Source organism: Melanotaenia boesemani, chromosome 2 (genome assembly GCF_017639745.1).
Source record: "Melanotaenia boesemani isolate fMelBoe1 chromosome 2, fMelBoe1.pri, whole genome shotgun sequence".
Taxonomy (NCBI): domain Eukaryota; kingdom Metazoa; phylum Chordata; class Actinopteri; order Atheriniformes; family Melanotaeniidae; genus Melanotaenia; species Melanotaenia boesemani.
The window spans coordinates 777,097-798,144 of NC_055683.1; the positions used below are offsets into that span (position 1 = coordinate 777,097).

General features: G+C 44.4%; 1 protein-coding gene and 2 long non-coding RNA genes across 5 annotated transcripts in view; 2 read left to right on the top strand and 1 right to left on the bottom strand.

The window, feature by feature from the left end:
* si:dkeyp-72e1.9 (syntaxin-binding protein 4) overlaps window positions 1–21,048 on the bottom strand; it is a 151,425-nt gene that overhangs the window by 29,167 nt on the left and 101,210 nt on the right. For all 3 annotated transcript variants that reach the window (XM_042001208.1, XM_042001226.1, XM_042001215.1), the window contains exons 9-15: window positions 18,415–18,521; window positions 18,191–18,332; window positions 17,802–17,874; window positions 12,610–12,698; window positions 7,538–7,634; window positions 2,924–3,051; window positions 2,747–2,839 (exon numbers count right to left, since the gene is read on the bottom strand). In XM_042001208.1, coding sequence (XP_041857142.1) covers window positions 2,747–2,839; window positions 2,924–3,051; window positions 7,538–7,634; window positions 12,610–12,698; window positions 17,802–17,874; window positions 18,191–18,332; window positions 18,415–18,521 — 729 coding nt within the window. The remainder of the gene's footprint in view (window positions 1–2,746; window positions 2,840–2,923; window positions 3,052–7,537; window positions 7,635–12,609; window positions 12,699–17,801; window positions 17,875–18,190; window positions 18,333–18,414; window positions 18,522–21,048) is intronic.
* On the top strand, window positions 16,312–18,209 carry LOC121650484. Its single transcript, XR_006012286.1, has 3 exons — window positions 16,312–16,441; window positions 16,570–16,620; window positions 18,133–18,209. It is a non-coding gene; the product is annotated as an uncharacterized LOC121650484 (long non-coding RNA).
* LOC121650460 lies at window positions 20,370–20,961 on the top strand. The gene is made up of 3 exons (XR_006012280.1): window positions 20,370–20,428; window positions 20,697–20,776; window positions 20,850–20,961. It is a non-coding gene; the product is annotated as an uncharacterized LOC121650460 (long non-coding RNA).

Here is a 21,048-nt window from a genome sequence, read left to right on the forward strand (position 1 = left end):
GCCTGTATGTTGGGGTTTATCCCGGTTGACAAAAGGGTAGCCTCCCTCTACCTTCACGTGGGGGAACGGGTCCTGACTGTTGTTTGCGCTTATGCACCAAACTGCAGTTCAGAGTACCCACCTTTTTTGGAGTCATTGGAGGGGGTGTTGTAGAGCACTCCTTCCGGGGACTCCCTCGTTCTGCTGGGGGACTTCAGTGCTCACGTGGGTAATGACAGCGAGACCTGGAGGGGAGTGATTGGGAGGAACGGCCCCACTGATCTGAATCCGAGTGGTGTTTTGTTGTTGGACTTCTGTGCTCGTCATGGACTGTCCATAACAAACACCTTGTTCAGACATAAAAGTGTCCACATGTGCACTTGGCAAGAGGACACTCTAGGCCGCAGTTTGATGATCGACTTTGTAGTCATATCGTTGGACTTGCGGCCGCATGTTCTGGACACTCGGGTGAAGAGAGGGACGGAGCTGTCAACTGATCACCACCTGGTGGTGATCAGTTGACATGAAGGGGGAAGATGCTGGTCAGGCCTGGCAGACCCAAGAAGATTCTGTTCCACCATCCGGCGGCTCAGGAGGGGAAAGCAGTGCTCCACCAACACTGTGAACACAGTGGGAATGGGGGGGCTGCTGACCTCGGCTCGGGACGTTGTGAGGCGGTGGAGGGAATACTTTGAAGACCTTCTCAGTCCCACCAACACGTCTTCCGATGAGGAAGCAAAGTCTGGGGTAGCTGGTGCTGTCTCTCCCAGTTCTGGGGCTGAGGTCGCTGAGGTGGTTAAAAAGCTCCACGGTGGCAGGGCACCGGGGGTGGATGAGGTCCGCCCAGAGTTCCTTAAGGCTCTGGATGCTGTAGGGCTGTCTTGGCTGACACGTCTCTGCAGCATCGCGTGGACATCGGGGACAGTTCCCCTGGACTGGCAGACTGGGGTGGTGGTCCCCCTCTTCAAAAAGGGGGACTGGAGGGTGTGCTCCTGGTAAGGTCTATTCAGGGATGCTGGAGAGGAGGGTCCATCAGATACTTGGATCTCGGATTGTGGTTTTCGTCCCGGTCGTGGAACCGTGGACCAGCTCTACACCCTCTTCAGGGTCTTCGAGGGGGCATGGGAGTTTGCTCAGCCAATCTACATGTGCTTTGTGGACTTGGAGAAGGCATTCGACAATGTTCCCTGGGGACTCCTGTGGGGGGTACTCCGGGAGTATGGAGTGCCGGACTCGCTTGTACGAGCTGTCCGGTCCCTGTATGACTGGTGTCAGAGCTTGGTCCACATTGTCGGCAGTAAATCAGAATCATTTCCAGCGTGGGTTGGACTTCGCCAAGGCTGCCCTTTGTCCCCAATTCCGCTCATATATTTTATGGACAGAATTTCTAGGCGCAGCCGAGGTGTGGAGGGGATCCAGTTCGGTGGCCTCAGGATTGGGTCTCTGCTCTTTGTGGATGATGTGGTTCTGTTGGCTTCGTCGGGCCGTGATCTTCAGCTCTCACTGGAGCAATTCGCAGCCGAGTGTGAAGCGGCTGTAATGAGAATCAGCACCTCCAAATCCGAGACCATGGTCCTCAGCCGGAAAAGGGTGGAGTGCTCTCTCCGGGTCGGCAATGAAGTCCTGACCCAAGTGGAGGAGTTCACGTATCTCGAGCTCTTGTTCACAAGTGAGGGAAGGATGGAACGGGAGATCGACAGGCAGAAAAAAGGTCTACAAAGACTTTATTTTCTGCTATTACTGAGTCTGTTTTACTGTTCTCTTATTGGCTGGGATGGAAACCTTACACTGCAGAACTCAAACCGTCTGTCAGACATTGTCAGAATAGAAGATAACTGGCTCACAGCAGCCAGGAAGGAGCAGCCAATCCTGGTTCATATTACCCTCACTGGGTGTAGACAGGGGTTCCCCAGGTTTAGAAGCAATAGGTTTAAATTCTCCTTCATCCTGGTGTAATAAATGTCCTTACTTTGCACAGAACCTTGAAAGATCCCATTTGCCTGCACTGACTAAAAGCACTCCATTAGATCTTGGAACTTGAAATATTAGTATTGTTATTATTCTTTGTATAGATTTATTTTCTACTGATGTCTTGATCTTCCCTTTTACTCATCCATGGTTGTACTGTGGTTGTCATTGTTGATTTTATTGTAGGTTGTACGGCACTGCAAACTAAATTTCCTCTTAAGGGACGATAAAAGAACTAAACTGAATGTAGAAAAGTGTGAAGTGGAAAGTTGTCACTTCCACATTTCCCTGATGCGAGGCTGAATGGATAGGAATAATTAACAGCTGATCGAGGTGGTGAGAATATAGGAAAATAAATATAACCTGTGGTAAATAAAGTCATGCTGCATGCTCAATCCCGCCCTGCCATGGACCAGGTTTCTCCTTAAGTATGAGGTCAGCCACTCATTGCACATGAACGCACAGACGTCTCCCTGCAGTAATCCCAATCCGTACGAAGTGTCTCAAGGAGGATGATTTTATCGGACCTAAAAAAAGAACTTTTTTTTGTTTTTCTGGTTCTTGCTACATGTAGAGTCTGTAGCAAGCTTAACAAACCAAACAAGAAATAAGCATTGTCTCATACCAAGCAGCTGAGCTCTAAAACTAATAATTTGGGTCTGTCTAGAAACTGGCGTCATGCTAGGTCAAATCCAAACTGATAGAGATGTCCCACTTTATGACTCACCTTTATGTCTAGTTTGCTAGCATGATGATACAACTGCAGCTGTTTGCAGAGAGTGTGTTCATTTATGTTTACCTTGAGCTGCTTCATCTGGGTCTGCAGTTGCTTCACTTCCGTCTGAAACTGCTCAATCTCCTCACTGCTGTAGCTGCACTCTGACTCGTATGTCTGCACACAAGACGGATTGGTTAAATAGGAGCATTTGGGTCAGTTTGATGCTTTGGGCAATGACACACCGTGAGCAGAGCTTACTGGTGAGTGGAAGGCCGACGTGTCCATCAAATTGGCTGCTTCGTGATAGGAAAAATTGAAGGGACCCGAACCCAGATCCATTTCCTCCAGTTCCTCCTGGAAGATACTTCGGGTAGCCTCCACAAAGTCTGAGAGACAAGAGTGCAAATAGATAACTGGCAACCAGGGAAGAGATACACCCTCACTGACCACATAATTCTGCAATAGAGGGTCTGGAGATATAGGCTACATGTGGACTGACTGCCTCAGCCAGCTGCTGCAACACGTCAATGTGTCCGCCATATTGCTAAATGCAAGACAGCAGGTTAGACTACACTAAAACTGGACCAAACTGTTTAATTATTATTCATTATTTTTTATTTTCTACACCACTTAGACCAGTTCAGGGTTGCGGGGAAGCTGGAGCCCTACCCAGCAATAAGTAGGTGAGAGGCAGGTACAGCTGGACGGGTGTCCAGTCCATCACAGGACCAACACAGATGGACTCTGTGAGTACCCAGCAAGTCTGCAGTATGGTCGAGAGTTCCTCCTCCTGCTCCGTGGAATCCTTTGCAGTCTTCCCTGCGGATATTGTCCAAACAGGTCTCTCCAGGGAGGACTGGCACTCAAGCGGCCGGTTGCAAGGTAGTATGGAAGATGCAGAGGTGTACGCCAGAAGCTGAAGCGGCAGGGCTAGCCTCAGATGCAGCTTCCTAACATCATGTTGGCAAAAGTCCAGTCACTTTGCAGCCAAATTAACAAACTTCAGGCTAATGTCAAGTATTTGGTGGAGTATAAAAGCGCTTGTATTCTTGTGCTGACAGAAACATGGTTAAAGGATCATGACTTGTAGATTGATGGCTTTGGAGAGCACAACCGTGTGGACAGAGACTACACAGTGACAGGTGGAGGCTTATGTCTTTACGTGAATAAAAAGTGGTGTAATAGAATCATTATCAGGGAGACCTTGTGTATTCCAGACGTTGAGCTACTCTCAGTGCCATAAAGTCCTGTCTTTTTGCAGAGAGAATTCCTGCTGCTTTTTATTATACTCGTTTACATCCATCCCAAGGCTAATGTAGAGCTAGCTGTTCAGGCTATGGTGAGGACCATGCAGCGGCTTTAGGGAATCTCTCCGGATTCTCAGAACTTTGTTACTCAAATTACAAGGTGCTTGGATCTGTGTTATGGAATTGTGAAAGATGCTTACAAATCCCTGAGCAGGCTCCACTTGGCTTGTCGGACCATAACATTGTTTATTTAGTTCTGTCCTATAGAACTGTCCTGAGGACACACAAACCGTAGCGGCGTTTAGTTCCAGGTTGGTCGGAGGACTTGATCAGTTCCTAAAAAGGCATCTACAGCCAGCCTCAATGACTACGACCCAGTAGCACTCACCCCAGTCATTATTAAGTGCTTTGAAAGACTCATCCTACAGTACATCAAAGCCTGCCTCCTTCCAACCCTGAACCAGCACCAGTTTGCATGCCGAGCAAACGGGTCAACTGAGGATGCCATCGCCATCACTCTCCACTCAGCACTGAGCCACCTGGAGCATAAGAGGAGCTACATCATGATGCTCTTTACTGACTTCAGCTCAGCCTTCAACACAATAATCCCAGACATTCCGGTCCCCAAACTATCCTGCTTGGGGCTCCCACCACCTGCCTGCGCCTGGATAAAAGACTTTCTGATCAACCGGCCCCAGCGCATGAATCTTGGCTCCCACCTCTCCTTCACCTGCACTCTTAGCACCGGCCCTCCTCAGGAATGCTGCGCCCACTACTCCCTCTACACATCTGACTGCAGTCCTGCTCATCCACAGAACGTCACTGTCTAATACGCAGATGACACGATGGTGGTGGGACTGATTACAGGAGGGAATGAGGCAGCCTACAGAGACGAGGTCCTGAAACTTGCTGAGTGGTGCTCAGTGAATAACCTCACACTTAACATCACAAAATCCAAGGAAATTGTCCTGGATTTTAGGTGGAACAGAACCGATCCTGCACCCCTGTTCATCAGCAAACGTACAGAGACAGTACAGTCCTTCAAGCTCCTCGGCCACATCTCCACAGACCTCTCCTGGTTTGAGAACACCACAGCGCTGGTCAGGAAGGCCCAGCAACAGCTACACTTACAGGTTAAGGGGACAGAGTTGTTCTTTTTATATGTTTTTAGCTGTTCCAATTCAACCTATTTTAAGTTCATTTATTGTTTGGATTGTGTGAATCTCTTTTTTGACATATGCCATTGTTTCTGATTTTGTTTTTGATGTTTCTGATGTGATGTCTGTCCTCTGTGCTCTGGCTGCAAAACCAACTTCCCTCTGGGGACAATAAAGGATTTGAATTGAATTGAACTGAATTCAGTTGAATTGAATTGAATTGAATTGAGGGAGCTCAGGGAGGAACATCTGAACACAGCTGGTGACCTTCTACCTCCACGACTGAGAGCCTGCTGACCTATGCTGCCACGTTGTGGCGCTCCAGCTGCCCTGAGGCTGACAGGAAGAGGCTGCAGAGGGCGGTAACCCCAGCACAGAAGATCATCGGCTGCCCTCCATGTCTAACATCCATAACTCCTAACAGGGCCAGAACCATCATGAAGGACTCTGCTCACCCCATTTTTTTTACCTCTTTGACCTGTTGCTCTCTGGCAGGTGTTACAGGTCCATACGGTCAAGAACAAGCAGACTCAGAGACAGCTTCTTTCCCCAAGCTGCTACCATACTGAGCTCATACTGCACTGATGTTCTGCACCGAGGCTCCTGCTGATCACTTTCTATATTACTAAATACATTCAGACACTGGTTACTGTACAGACCTGCATACTACCTCAGACTTGTGTAATAACACCTACTCATACACAGGAATCCATTCATTTTGAGTCTTGAGTGCTTTTTATAGCTGCTATTTCGTTTGTGTTCTTATATTTTTTTTTGTTTACACTTGTTACTACTGTGTGTGCACCTTTACGGAGCTGCTGTTACATCTCATTGTACTCTGTATGATTACAAGAAAGGCTTTCTATTCTATTTCTATTTCTATGTTGAAAGATGCATGCACTGGCCTGGATGAACCCACAGACACGTCTCTTCATGTCACCTTTTGTGGAATTGGTTATTTCTAGGGAAATGTATTGCTATATTTCCTAATAATATACACTAGGTTTCCAAATAAGTTAAACATGTTATTAACATTTGCAAAATTAGTTTTTTATAAGTTGTTGCATTGAGTCCTTATTAACTTTCAGCTTTATCTGCTGGTTTGGTCTTTTAACATTTAAAAATAGAAACAGTTGGAGATTGTCAAGATGTGCAGCAAATGGCTGGCAGAGCCTTGAGTAACGTCCCTGATCTGCAAAAGGTGAGGTCAGTGAGAAAAGCCAGACGGATCCTGTCAGACCCAGACCACCCACAGGACCAGTTCAGATCACTTCCTTCCAGTAGAAACCTGCAGCCGAGGTATCAAACTAACGGACTAAAAGACAAATTTATTTCTGTAGCAATTAGGTTTTAAATGATTTGTTGTGATATGATGTGTCTGTTGTTCTATCATAGATATCATATATATTGTAACTGGCTGTAAAGCTAATTGTCCCCAGGGAATAATAAAGGTTCCTGAACTGAACTACCTGGAGAGAGCCAATGCATAGCTGGGAGAACATGCAATCTCCACACATAAAGGCCACTGCTTGAACCCCCCCCAGCCAAGACTCAAACCAGCGACCTACCTGCTGTGAGACCACCATGCAGACCCAAAGCTTAATGTTGTACAATTTGCAGCTTCACAGCTTTAAACTCATCCTGCTGACTTTTTACCTTTTAGTTAGTAAATCCTGAACATTTCATCCTTCTTTTTCATAAATATGTGATTTTATATACAGTATGAAGAAATATTTTAACTGTTGCTGTTTAAAGAGAAAACTGCTGCTAAACCTGTTTATGTGTTTAGTGCAGGGGTCTGCAGTCCCCTCCGGTCAGGTCCAGCAAGATTACATAGATTCCATGATTCAAAGTAAATAAATAAAAAAATGAATCAGATTATCAAGAGGAGCCTTACCCATAGGCCTCCCCTTGGCAGAGCAAATTTGTTCAGCACGATACAGCAACCAGATTATCATTTTGCTGCTATGATGCTGGACAGGACAAGTTAAAAAAATAAAAAAAATAAAAAATAAAAAAAAATGTGAAGCTTACATCCAGAATACCTCAAATAAACTGAGTCATTTCACTGAGGTGGGTTTAGGTGGTTTTTATCAGTCCCACTGGAAAAAACTTGAAGACCAACATTACAAAAAGATGCAGTACAGCTAGGTGTTGCTGTATGGAAACATGAACAAGTATAGACAGGCAAAGCCGTAGAACAGCTTCATCCTGACTGACAACCTGGCCAACACACCAACACGAGTGCTACCAGCTGGAAGAAGCCACCTCCTATCTGATGGCATCTCATCCTTCACTTTGCTGCACGATGCCGAACACGTCACGTTTCAGAGTCTCAACCTATTTCATCGTCATGGTGGGGGACAAAAACCTTACTGCACAACTGCTGGAAACTTCTGTTAACACAGATACAGTAAAAAGTGAGGGTGAGACTCGTGTTAGGATTAAAGTTAGGATCCATGTCTCACCTCCATATGCTACCGTTCCTTGTGGGTCTGGAGTCAGACTTTGTCTCAGCTTCTTTTTCTTCTCTTCTGTGACAACCAAACCGAGGAAAGTCAGAGCCTGAGAGACACATGGACAGAAAGAAAAACAAGAATCTGTTAAAGCCACAGAATAAATCTGCTTGAGTCCTGCAGTAGCTTTTACCTTGATGAACTGAGGACAAGCTTGTCCAGGGCAAGTGGACATGGACAAGGCTGTCAGAGTGCTGGGTTGCATCATAAGGAATTAGAGCCAAAGTAACTGATTGGTGATAGCATCTGTCTCACCACAGGGACAAATGCAGCCATGCTTTAATCCTGTTCAATGTTAAGTTCCCACATAGCTGCAGTTAAAGCTCAGACTTTAATAAACGTGTTTTCAGCTGTTTTATCTCAAACACAAAGCCCGAAGGGCCATTAAAATATGTTGAAATCAATCTTTACAGTCTGTTTGCAGCAGACTTACATACTTTTAAAGTCACCTAAAGAGGAAATATTGCCGCTGTTCTACAGGAACACTCAGAACAATCTGTCCTTTTCTCTGTTTTGCAAAGGAACCAACAGATCAAGAGAGAACTGTGTTCAACATATAAACTCTTTCTTGTCTCTTAATCCATTTAATGAATTGGTAGATTAACCTACGGCTGGACAGCCTCTAAGCAAAGTGAAAATCAAAGCTGTAAAATGGTAATATAACTGCAGATGGAAGAGATGGAGAGAGCTTGTATGAGGAGAGATGGACGGCTGGCGGGCGGAAGAAGGTGGTGGTGAGGGAGAATGTGCTGAGAGGGGGAAAATAATGTACAGATAAAGAACAAAATGTGGAATAGAGCGAAAAGAGAGAGAGATCAATAATTAGATAAAGACAAAACTGTTGGTGGAGGACGGAGCTGCTGCATGTCCCTGCGACCAGCTCCTCCATCTGATTCTGTTTCAGAGGTTTCCCTTTGGGATTTAATCGTTTCCCCTCCCTTCGTCATCACACTGAATCACATAGAGTTCTAATTCAAATTAGTCTGAAGTAGTCAAAGATGTTCATAATTACTGGCAGTGAAGTAAACACAACATGTGGGTGGAAGTATGATGCCCTTGGCACCAGCTCCCAGTTTGGCTCCATGAGGTAGAACCTCCAGTTACCGGACCCCTCTCTGTGGAACCGGCTCCCAGTTTAACTTCAGGTATCAGACTCCCCCTCGACCTTCAGATCATCTTCAAACTTTCCTTCCTGATTAATCTAATAGCACAGAACCAGGACCAGGGGTATCCCAGCACAGAACCAAAACCAGAGTTATCACAGACACAGAACCAAACCAAGAATTATCCACAGCACAGAACCAAAACCAGGGTTATCCCCAACACAGAACCAGGACCAGGGGTATCCCCAGCGCAGAACCAAAACCAGAGTTATCCCAGACACAGAACCAAACCAAGAATTATCCACAGCACAGAACCAAAACCAGGGTTATCCCCAACAAAGAACCAGGACCAGAGTTATCCCCAGCACAGAGCCAGAATTATCCCCAACACAGAACCAGGACCAGGGGTATCCCCAGCGCAGAACCAAAACCAGAGTTATCCCAGACACAAAACCAAACCCATAGTTGTCCGCAGCACAGAACTAAAACCAGAGTTATCCCCAGTACAGAACCAGGACCAGAGTTATCCCCAACACAGAAGCAGGACCAGAGTTATCCCCAGCACAGAACCAGAACCAGGGTTATGCCCAGCACAGAACCAGGACCAGAGTTATCCACAGCACAGAACCAGGGTTATCCCCAGCACAGAACTAAAACCAGAGTTATCCCAAACAGGACCAGAGTTATCCACAGCACAGAACCAGGACCAGAGTTATCCCCAACACAGAACCAGGACCAGAGTTATCCCCAGCACAGAACCAGAACCAGGGTTATCCCCAGCACACAACCAAAACTAGAGTTATCCCTGGCACAGAACCAGAATTATCCACAACACAGAACCAGGGCCAGAGTTATTCCCAGCACAGAACCATAACCAGGGTTATCCCTGACACAAAACCAGGACCAGAGTTATCCCCAGCACAGAACCAGAACCAGGGTTATCCCCAGCACACAACCAAAACTAGAGTTATCCCTGGCACAGAACCAGAATTATCCCCAACACAGAACCAGGGCCAGAGTTATTCCCAGCACAGAACCATAACCAGGGTTATCCCTGACACAAAACCAGGACCAGAGTTATCCCCAGCACAGAACCAGAACCAGGGTTATGCACAGTACAGAACCAAAACTAGAGTAATCCCCAGCATGGAACCAGAACCAGAGATATCCCCAGCACAGAACTAAAACCAGAGTTATCCACAGCACAGAACCAGAACCAGAATTATCCCAAGCAAAGAACCAGAACTTTGCTGAATTTTATTAAAAGCACTGGAGAAATTGAAGAACATGTTCCCCAAGTGCTGCCTGATTGGTCCAGATGAGAGTGGGCTCTCTGAAGCAGGTAGATGATGGCAAGAACATTATAATGAGCAAACCGTAATGGGTTGAAAGGTGATGACCTGCTTATTGAGGTGAGCCAATAAGAGTCTGCAGGGCTTTCATGATGTGAGATGTTAAGATATCTGATCTGTAGTCATCTTGTTCAGATGCTTGGGATTTATTAGTTACTGGAACAAGACAGGATGTTTTCCACGGCACAGGAACTAGTTTCTGACTCAGGCTGGTGCTGAAGAATTTGCCATTGTTGTTTAGAACAGGTTTTCAGAACCCTGGAAGTGAAACCATATGGATCTGCAGTCTTTATCTGGTTCAGTTTCTCCAACGGTTTCTTCACAATCGTAGGAGACTGAGGGGCCAGAGGTGGAGGCAGAGGACATCTCAGAAGTCAGATAAGATAGAGGTGTAGGCATGAGAAGTCCCGGAAGACAGACAGGCTAGATGTGTAGGACGTCTCAGGAAACAGATGGGCTAGATGTGGAGGCAAAAGATGTCTTGGGAGACAGACGGTCTATAGGAGGAGGGAGAGGATTTCTCATGAGAAATGCAGGCTAGAGGTGGAGGCAGAGGATGTCTCAGGAGACAGACAGTCTATAGATTGAGGGAGAGGATGTCTCATTAGACAGGCAGGCTAAAGGTGGAGACAGAGGATGTCTCAGGAGATAGAAGAGTTAAAGGTGGAGGCAGAGAACGTCTCAGGAGACAGACGAGCTAGAGGTGGAAGCAGAGGACATCTCAGTAGACAGACAAGCTAGAGGTGGAGGCAGAGGACATCTCAGTAGGCAGACGAGCTAGAGGTGGAGGCAGAGGACATCTCAGTAGACAGACGAGCTAGAGGTAAAGGTAGATGATGTCTCAGGAGACAGATGGAATGGAGGTCAAGTTAGATGACATCTCAGGAGACAGACGAGCTAGAGGTGGAGGCAGAGGATGTCTCAGGAGATAAAAGAGTTAATGGTGGGGTCAGAAAACGTATTAGAAGACAGGCGAGTGAGAGGTGGAGGCAGAAGACATCTCAGTAGACAGACGAGCTAGAGGTGGAGGCAGAAGACATCTCAGTAGACAGATGAGCTAGAGGTGGAGGCAGAGGATGTCTCAGGAGATAAAAGAGTTAAAGGTGGAGGCAGAGAACGTCTTAGAAGACAGACAAGCGAGAGGTGGAGGCAGAAGACATCTCAGTAGACAGATGAGCTAGTGGTGGAGGCAGAGGACATCTCAGTAGACAGACAAGCTAGAGGTGGAGGCAGAGGACATCTCAGTAGGCAGACGAGCTAGAGGTGGAGGCAGAGGACATCTCAGTAGACAGACGAGCTAGAGGTAAAGGTAGATGATGTCTCAGGAGACAGATGGAATGGAGGTCAAGTTAGATGACGTCTCAGGAGACAGACGAGCTAGAGGTGGAGGCAGAGGATGTCTCAGGAGATAAAAGAGTTAATGGTGGGGTCAGAGAACGTATTAGAAGACAGGCGAGTGAGAGGTGGAGGCAGAAGACATCTCAGTAGACAGACGAGCTAGAGGTGGAGGCAGAAGACATCTCAGTAGACAGGCGAGTGAGAGGTGGAGGCAGAAGTTATCTCAGTAGACAGATGAGCTAGTGGTGGAGGCAGAGGACGTCTCAGGAGACAAACAGGCTAGAGATGGAGGCAGAGGACATCTCAGGAGATAGAAATTAAAGGTGAAGGCAGAGGACATCTCAGGAGACTGACGAGCTAGAAGTGGAGGATGAGGTATAAACCAGTGGTTTTCAAAGTGGGGGTCATGATCCCCAAGGGTTAAAAAGATAATATCAGGGGGGTTGTCAGATCATTTTAAAAAATATATAGCCTAAATTTTTCAAATGCATTTGGTATTTTTATCAGGGCTGTAAAATTAACCATTCATGAAGCGATAACTCTTTGAAATTAGCACCTTAATTATTAACACATTAACTCATAAACAACAAACTTTGTGCATGTGGTACATTCAAAATCTGAATCTGACATTATCTCCATGACACAAGCTGATTCTGGGCATGAAGGTGCCATGTCACAGAGGTGAGCCGCCAAAAACCACTTTATCCTCTTTATTTATGAAGATTCTGACAGTTTTCCCGTCTTACATTTAGAGGATGCTGCAAGATGACCTATCTCATATATCACACAATTAATTCCAAATATGTTGTTGTGTGTGGGGGGGTTGTGAACACCAATGCGTCTTATCTTCAGGGTAGTGGCTCAAAAACTAAAACTAAAAAACAAAAAAAAAAAACATGGATATAAACTCCTACCACATTAATGCTGGTGAACTCTCTGGTTAAATAATATGGAGTAACCTGTACAGGAAAACTTCATAAAGAAAAAGATTTAGTTATGTATGAAAATAATGGCCCACAGCCTGAATAAAGCATTCTTCTGATCTTAGCTGTTAATGTAAAGTCAGTTACAGAGATTAGAAGCAGAACTTTAACCCCTTGAACAGCTGAATGAAACAGCAGTCTCTGGTACCTGACACCAGATTTTATTTCGCTCCTCACTGCTAACAGCTCCTGAGTTCCTGAGCAGTTATCTGCCCATAAAATTGCTGCAACAACTTGAAAAAACTCACCAGATCCAACTTATCAGATTTGAGCCGTATGTAGGGGTCCAGGGTTATCTTTGGTTTCCCCCCTGTTGGGGACCTCTGGCTGGTTGAACCTAGACAAAGACAAAAAAGAAAGATGACAAGACGACAAAACTGAGGGAAGAAATATTTCTGCAAAAAAGAAACAGGAAGGGTTATAAAAATTTCTCTACAGAAAAATACAAGCAGAAAATACAGGAGCTCTTGACGGAATGAGGAGAGAGCAGATGAGGCCACAATGACAGGACAAATATCATTGGATTATCTGTAAAATCAGAGAGGATGGACTGATTCTTGTTGGATTGGAGTGGAAGTGCCTGGCTGTAGTGATTAGGTGTGTGTGGTAGGGAATAAAAAGCAGATGATTAAAGAGAGGGTAGTGGAAGAAAGATGGATGATTATATGAAATAGCATGAAAGAGGAGGGCAGAGAGCTCATGCCTATTATTAATATGATGAATTTGTTTGTCCCAGATATATATGGCTGCACACTGCGGTGATGGTGACATCTGTGTCTGCACGCCCCCCTCCCGCCGCTATGCTATCACCAACTATTATTAAAGATAGAGTAAGCATGCAAGTAAGAGGATGAGAGACACCGAAGACAATTTGAAAACTTGAGTGAATAATTAGAGAAACAGAAAAGATCTGTGGTCAGTGAATATAATTATCTTACAGTCTGGAGCATCAGCGTTTACCTGAACGTCTGTTTAGGAAGTTTAGTGGATATAATGTAAGTTATCAGTTCCAATGGGAAACGTATATCTTTACTGTTTAATCATGAATATATACAGCAAGCATGCAATATGCTGGGGCCCTGACCACATAACGCCTGGAAAGTCAAAACTAACATTTTAAAGTAAATATGAAATGTGACTGGAAATAAAACAGGGGTGACCTGTCAGTAGTCTGGAGGCAGAGTTCTGCACTAGCTGAAGTCAGGTGAGTTGCCTTAGTGAAACGAGTGAAAACAGAATTACAGTAATCAATTTGAGATAAAAATATGAATGATCATTTCAGAATCTGATTCTGACATCATTCTCCAAACTTTAGAGACAGATCGCACATGATGAAACTATTTCTAGTCAGCTGTTACGACCCTCCAAAGACAACTAAATCACACACAACCTTGAGGTTTCTGAGGCTGGTTTTAACAGATGAGCCCAGAGCACCAAGATGGTTTTTGATCAGGGGTTCTTTTTATAGGGAGCAATGATCAGAGTTTCTGTTTTGCTTGAATTTATCTGAAAGTAATTTGAAGAGAGATAGATTTTTATATAAGACAAACATCCCAGGAGTCACTGAAGGAACATTACAGCTGAATATTATCAGCGTAAAAGTGACAGGACACATTTTTAAAATCACAAATCAGCTGACCAAGAGACATCAGGTACAACAAAAACACAACAGGACCAAGAACAGAACCCTGGGGAACCCCACAAAACAGGCTGGACACATCAGGCATTAGGTTGTTCATAAAAACATTACAAGTTCTTCCTTTTATATATGAGGAAAACCACTGGAGGACAGATCCAGACCCATCTCTGATTTAAGTCAATTCATCAGTATACTGTGGTCTATACCAAAAGCAGACGGTAAGTTCAGCAAAACCAGAACTGTGCAGCGACCCAAGTCTGCAGCCACCATCACATCTCTGGAGACTTTCCCTAGAGCAGAATCAGTGGAGCATTCTCCCAAAACCTGGTTGAAGATGATCATAAAAATCATCCTGCTCCATAAAGGCCATCAGCTGGCCTGCCCCTAACTTTCCCAATTTTGGAAACAAATGGAAGTTTTGATATGGGCCTGTAACTTTTTGGCTCTGAGGGGTCAAACCTGGGCTTTTTGAGGATGAGTCAGACTAATGCTGGGCTTATATCAGAAGACTGGAAAAATATTTGGAAAAGACTCTAGAAAACTATCAGCTCACACCTGCTCACATCTAACGACGAGTGTTTAGAGTCTTATGGCTCAGAATGAGATTTTACAAAGACTGAATCTTGTGGGGTCACTATTTACAAGACTACAACTAAATTCTTTTAGCATTTTTGTGATATGTTGGATATCAAACAGGGCTGATCTTCTCCATCATCTACTCCTCTTTCTGGACGGTCCAACACCGGTTCTGCTTCGTCAATTTTTATTTATTTATATCTATTTATCATTTTAGCATTATTATTATTAATAATTTTTTATTTGATTTATTTGTTCGTCCATTTTAGTTGTATTTGTGACTGTCAGGATTCCTGTTTGTGCTTTTGTCAGAGCTCATCTATTGGTTGTTGATCGTGTTACGTCACTGTGATTTGCGATAATATCAAATACATTTGATATTGTCGCAGACCCAAGACTAAGGAAAGACTGACATGAAAAAGCACAGATTATCACGTTAAATCTAACGATAGAGATGACGGGAACACTGCAACTCTAGTAAGACTCTTAGATTTACTAAAGACTTTCAGTTTTTAGTCTGACTGTGAAAATCGTTTGTTGTAAACCCAGTTTAGAGACAATAGAATGTTGGTGTCCTCATGCGTACCTTATGTTAGCATGGTTGTTAGCTGATCCAGCCACCAGAGGGCAGTGCAGAGCTCCCCTCAGTGTTCTGAAGTCACTTTCAGACAATAACAAACATGGAGATGCTGGCAGAGGTAATGAGGATGATGTTAATTCTCAGAAAGAGGCAGAAGAAGCCATAGGAAGTGTTTCACTGTGACCACTGAGCAGTACTTATTTATACGGTTAAACGAAGCATTGAAGCAAATCTTTCGCAGTGAGGGTATTTTGTAATCAGGTCAGGATATTCCTGAGTATACCATGTTTCTACGGAAGCTACAGCCTGTATTAGGATTGATAGAAACTGGATTTATCCGGCAGATTCCAGTTTGGAAACCTAACATCTTCCACTCACCACATGGCGGTGCAGCAGGTTCTGTTCTTGGACTAATACGTTTCTATACACAGTAACTGCTCGCGTTGAAGCAAAGCAGAAAGTCCTACACTACATGGTAAATGGTCTGTATTTATATAGCGCTTTTACCCAAAGCACTTTACAATATACATCACATTCATCCATTCACACACTGAGGCTGCAGCTTTTCTTCCTTCTTTGATCTTTGGGATAATTCACAGAAAACATGGGAAACCAATGCAGTCAGTATCCCTGTGCTCACTTACCCTCCAAATGCTGACATCTGTCACAGCTAGCAACTGGCTCAACCAATAAGAGGCTGGCAGAGGAGTGAAGTGGTCACAGCACCTAGGATACAACCTTGGCTGTGGTAATCCTGGTCAATAGGATTTGGACCGGCTGTCAGGTGGCTTCCAGCCAGAGGCCATGGGTGACCCCACACCAGGGCTGCTGGTCTGGCTCAGATCTTCCCATTATTTTTAGTTATAAAGCACATTTTCTTCTACAGAAACACACAGTTTAATGTTATTTTTAGCCATTGTTGTCGTATGTATCATTACAGCAGGAGGATTTCATGTATCCTTTATTCCCACTGCTCCCAGCAGTTCACTCATTCCACCACCAGTAATTTCACTACTAGATAGTAAATAATCTACTAGATAGTAAATAATGCCGGTTCTACAACAGGCTTAAGGGAAACTGCCCTTTTAGAACACATTTATTTAAAAACTTGACCTACTGTTTAATTTATAGAAAAATTATATTCTGATAGAAATATGAAGCAGTTGTGTCTTAAATAATTCATTTTACTGGACGGCTGTTTATAACTTTAACTAAATTAACTAACCAGAGCAAAGAGCAAAGAAGAGGAGCAAGAACACAATTAAAACCTCTTGTTTTTCTCCAAGTAAGGACTTTTCTGAAGTTTAATTTGACCTAAATAAGTTTTTACTGTGCAGTAATCTGGGTACTTCCTGCTGTGCTCCATGGCTGAGGGTAGGAGGCTCACTAATATGCATCTGTGGCTCTTTTCAGGTCAGTAAACCATAAATCCTCCATGACAGAGGGTGCACGTCATATTTCTGGGTATGTAAACATAATCCGTGATTACAGACAGAGAGATTGCTCCACTGTTGAATCACTCTTAGAAATATTTTACATTAATTAAGCATGTAAAGAAGGAGGTAGATATTGTGCTAGTTTCATCTGAACCTGTCTAACCCGGTGAATCAACCTTCAGGTTCCTTAATGCTTCTTTATTCTTCTTCCTTAAATAAACTGCCAAGATAAGTAAAAAAAGAATTCAGTGCAACTATAACTCCAATCTTTTAACAATCTTCCCGTTCTTGTTTCTCTGAGGTGTCCTGTAGCGGTTTTAATTAAATCCCGCCCTCTCCTAATCTGACATGGGGAGGAAATGTTCCCGTCGTCCTCAGACCAGCTGCTTAGGCGTCTAATTTAAACTGGGAGTTTATTTTCTTTGTTAACTTGTGTTTAGTGATGGACTACAGGATGAAGTCTACAGATACATATTCCTTTAACATCTCCTGGTTTTATCCACATTTGTATGATCAAGTTTTAGACTACAGAGCATCTGAAATCAGTGTTTGATGGAAAACTCTCCAGCAGCTTCTCCCATGGCCGTGGGAAACCTTCTACCTCGCTTTCAGCTGAACATCAGACTGCTCTGCTCTGCTTGATGGTTTGTGACCTTCCCTCTTCCTGCAGGGGTCATTTCAAGTTTTCCAGGTTCAGATCTGGACATGATGCCTAAGATGTGGACCGTGCAGTCTGGAGAATCGCCCTGCTGGGGAACACAATGTTTCCTAGGGTAGCCTTCTATGTGTTTTAGGGCTCTAACATGCAACCATCCAACATCCATCCTGCCATGTACTTCATCCCAGTCTCAGTTTGAAGTTCATTTGATGTCAACATTTGCAGCCAGTGATGAAGTGTTTCCCCTCAGATGGCAGTGTCGTCCCCATGAAGCAGAACCAGCTTGTCTCTGGTATGATACTCGATGGAAGCAGAAGCTGCAGTGGTCTCTTATTTTTTCCAGAACTGCGTCTATATCACCTGATGGCAACCACTCCCACATGACAAGGAAGTGAAAAAGTAAAAATGAATGGGAACTTTGTGTGTTTCATGGTAGCTTCAGGACAAAAGCCACCATGTGTTTTTACTGATGTTAAAAGTGGCAAACGCAAGTTCTGTCGGTTTAACTAACAGAAACATAGGCGTGGAGCATCTGTAAATGCGAGGCGTACCTGAAACATTGATATCTGGAGGGCAGATGTCCGGGGAGGGTGAGGACATGGGAGCTGGCTCCTCTGCACAGATCTAGACAGAAAACCAGAGCCGACATCATTAAACTATCTACATCTTGTTTGCTTTACCAGACCTGATTTAATGCTAAATAAAAGCAAGAAGAACACGTTTTGTGACTAATAAACAGCTTTTCTTCATTTCAACCCTAAATTAAAGTGAGTAATGCTTTTATTTGGACACCAAGAAGCAGAAGAATCTAGTCTTGCATTACAATGTCAAATGTTTCTCTAAACTTTCTTAATCTCTCTCTTCCATCCACTCGTCTCTCAGTAAACTGGTCCGGCAGCTGCTTCATCAGGATGGAAGCCGTGGAAGATGTGGAGCTGACCTCAGGTGATCTGATGTGGACCTTCAGACGTGCAGGGTTGTAGCTGTTGCCGGTGGCTCTCTGGACTCCGTTGTGAAGAGATGTACTGCTTGGAAAGAGCCCTTTACTCGGGATGAAGGCGATCTCCACTGAACCGTCTTGGCTACAGACAAAAACATGACCGGAGGTTTCTAACGGGATCTAAGATACAACATGAATGCTGAGCTTGGTGAGGGTGTAATTACCTGAATTTGACCTTGTTCAGCATGCTCCTGGCCTCTTCGTGAGTCACACCTATCAAGGACTCCTTGTTGATGGCAATGAGTTGGTCTCCAGGCCTCAGGCGTCCATCCTGCACAGACAGACAGTCTGACAGTCATTACAGAAAGACAGACAGACAGACAGTCAGACAGACAGTCAAACAGACAGACAGACAGACAGACAGACAGACAGACAGACAGTCAGACAGAAAGACAGACAGACAGACAGTCAGATAGAAAGACAGACAGAAAGACAGACAGACAGACAGACAGAAAGACAGACAGAAAGACAGACAGAAAGACAGACAGACAGAAAGACAGACAGAAAGACAGACAGACAGTCAGACAGACAGACAGACAGTCATTCAGTCAGACAGACAGACAGACAGAAAGACAGACAGACAGACAGTCAGACAGACATACAGACAGACATACAGACAGACAGACAGACAGACAGACAGACAGACCCGTTGCTGGGATGTTTGTCCTGAGCTGGATAAAAGGCAAGGCAGTTTATTTGTATAGCACATTTCATGTACAGGACAATTCAAAGTGCTTTATATAAAACAAAAACATTACAGACATTTAAAAATAGTAAAAGGCATCAACACATAATCACAATAAAATAATAAATTACATTAAAATGATTATAAGCAAGACAAGTTGAAAAGTTTCCGTGCAGATTTTATGCATAGGCGCATTAGAAAATAAATGTTTTAACCTGGATTTAAAAATGTCTATATTTGGTGAAAGTTTAATCTCCACTGGCAGTTTTTTCCATTTGTTTGCAGCATAACAGCTAAATGCTGCTTCTCCATGTTTAGTCTGGACTCTGGTCTGGACTAGTTGACCAGAGTCTTTGGATCTAAGAGCTCTGCTAGGTTTATATTCTCTGAACATATCACAGATGTATTCTGGGCCTAAACCATTCTGGGATTTGTAAACAATCAGAAGGGTTTTAAAATCTATTCTGTGACTGACTGGAAGCCAGTGTAAAGATTTCAAAACTGGTGTGATGTGTTCAGATCTCTTAGTCCTGGTTAAAACTCTAGCAGCAGCGTTCTGGATGAGCTGCAGATGTTTAATGCTCTTTTTAGAAAGTCCTGTTAAAGACCAGCTTTGATGTGGCTGCTGAAAGTCTGAGTCTATCAACACTCCAAGGTTACCAACTTGGTCGGTGGTTTTAAGAGCCTGAGTCTCCAGGTGTTTACCAATGCTGACCCTCTTCTCTTTGCTACCAAACAGAATAATCTCAGTTTTGTCTTCATTAATTGTAGAAAATTCTCCTTCATCCAGGTGTTTATTAAAGTTGTGTATCATCTGCATAACTTTGATAATAAATGCTATAGTTCTGTAATATTTGACCCAAAGGGAGCAGATACAAGTTGAACAGAAGAGGTCCAAGGACTGACCCCTGGGGGACTCCACAAGTCATGGCCACTCGGTCGGATTCATAGCTGCCGATCGTAACAAAATAACTCCGGCCTTCTAAATAGGACCTGAACCAGTTAAGGACCGCTCCAGAAAGTCCAACCCAGTTTTCCAGCCTGAAAATAGGATTCTGTGATCTACAGTGTCAAACGCAGCACTGAGATCCAACAGAACCAGGACTGATACTAGACCAGTCTTTTACCACTGTGACCAGAGCTGTTTCAGGGCTGTGATGAGGTCGGAAGCCGGACTGGAATTTATCAAGATTTCCACTTTCATTTAAAAAGTCATGAAGCTGGTGAAATACAACTTTCTGTCACAGTGCGTGGTCAGCGCTGAGTTTTCCCAGCCATCCCTGAATGCATTCTCCCTCCAACTCTGCTGATTGCTGATGCACTCCACCTGGTCTGGGCTCCTTATATACCAGTCTGTGACAGTTCTTCTCTGCCAGATCGTCTTGGTTTTTCCTTGTATGCTTCCAGCCTTTCTCCCTTGCTTGCCAACCTGATCTCTGACCTGTGACCCGTTTTTGGACCTGGATATCCTGAATCAGCCTGCTCCCTGTCTGGTAAACCCTGCCACTCTGTCTTTGATCCTTGACCTGTATTTCGACCTGGATGACCCGATTCTGCCTGCTCCCTGTCTGTTGACTCTGCCTGTGATTCTTTCTGACCGGTACTCTGACCCTTGGACTGTGCTCAGGATTTGGATTTTGGATTACGGATTTTGCCCCAGGCCATCGGAGAACTCTGGAGGATTCCCGAAGATCTTATTCAGCCTGGATTACCCCCTTCTGTAATTATCAGAGCAAACTAACTATCTTTCTGGTTCTGCAGTTCCCACAGCCCCGGCGGAGCTGCTATCACAACATCACAGTCCCTGAAAACCATCCTGCTGGTTTCCATCCCCGCTGCTGGTACATGAGCAATATCTATCGTACATTCCTGTTTATCCTGGCTGGATTCTCACCTGAGCTCTCCCACCTACAGGCTAAGCTGACTGCACAAACCAGACCTGATTTCCCTGCTGAAGTTCTCATCACCTCAATAAAACTGTTTTCACCTATTCCTCAGCTCCAACTTATTTGTGGTCCAGTTTGCTGATCCGTGACAACTTTCTCTATAATCTTGGAAATAGAAGAGGTTAGAGACGTATGGGCTCAATATTAAGTCATAAAGATTTTGCAGT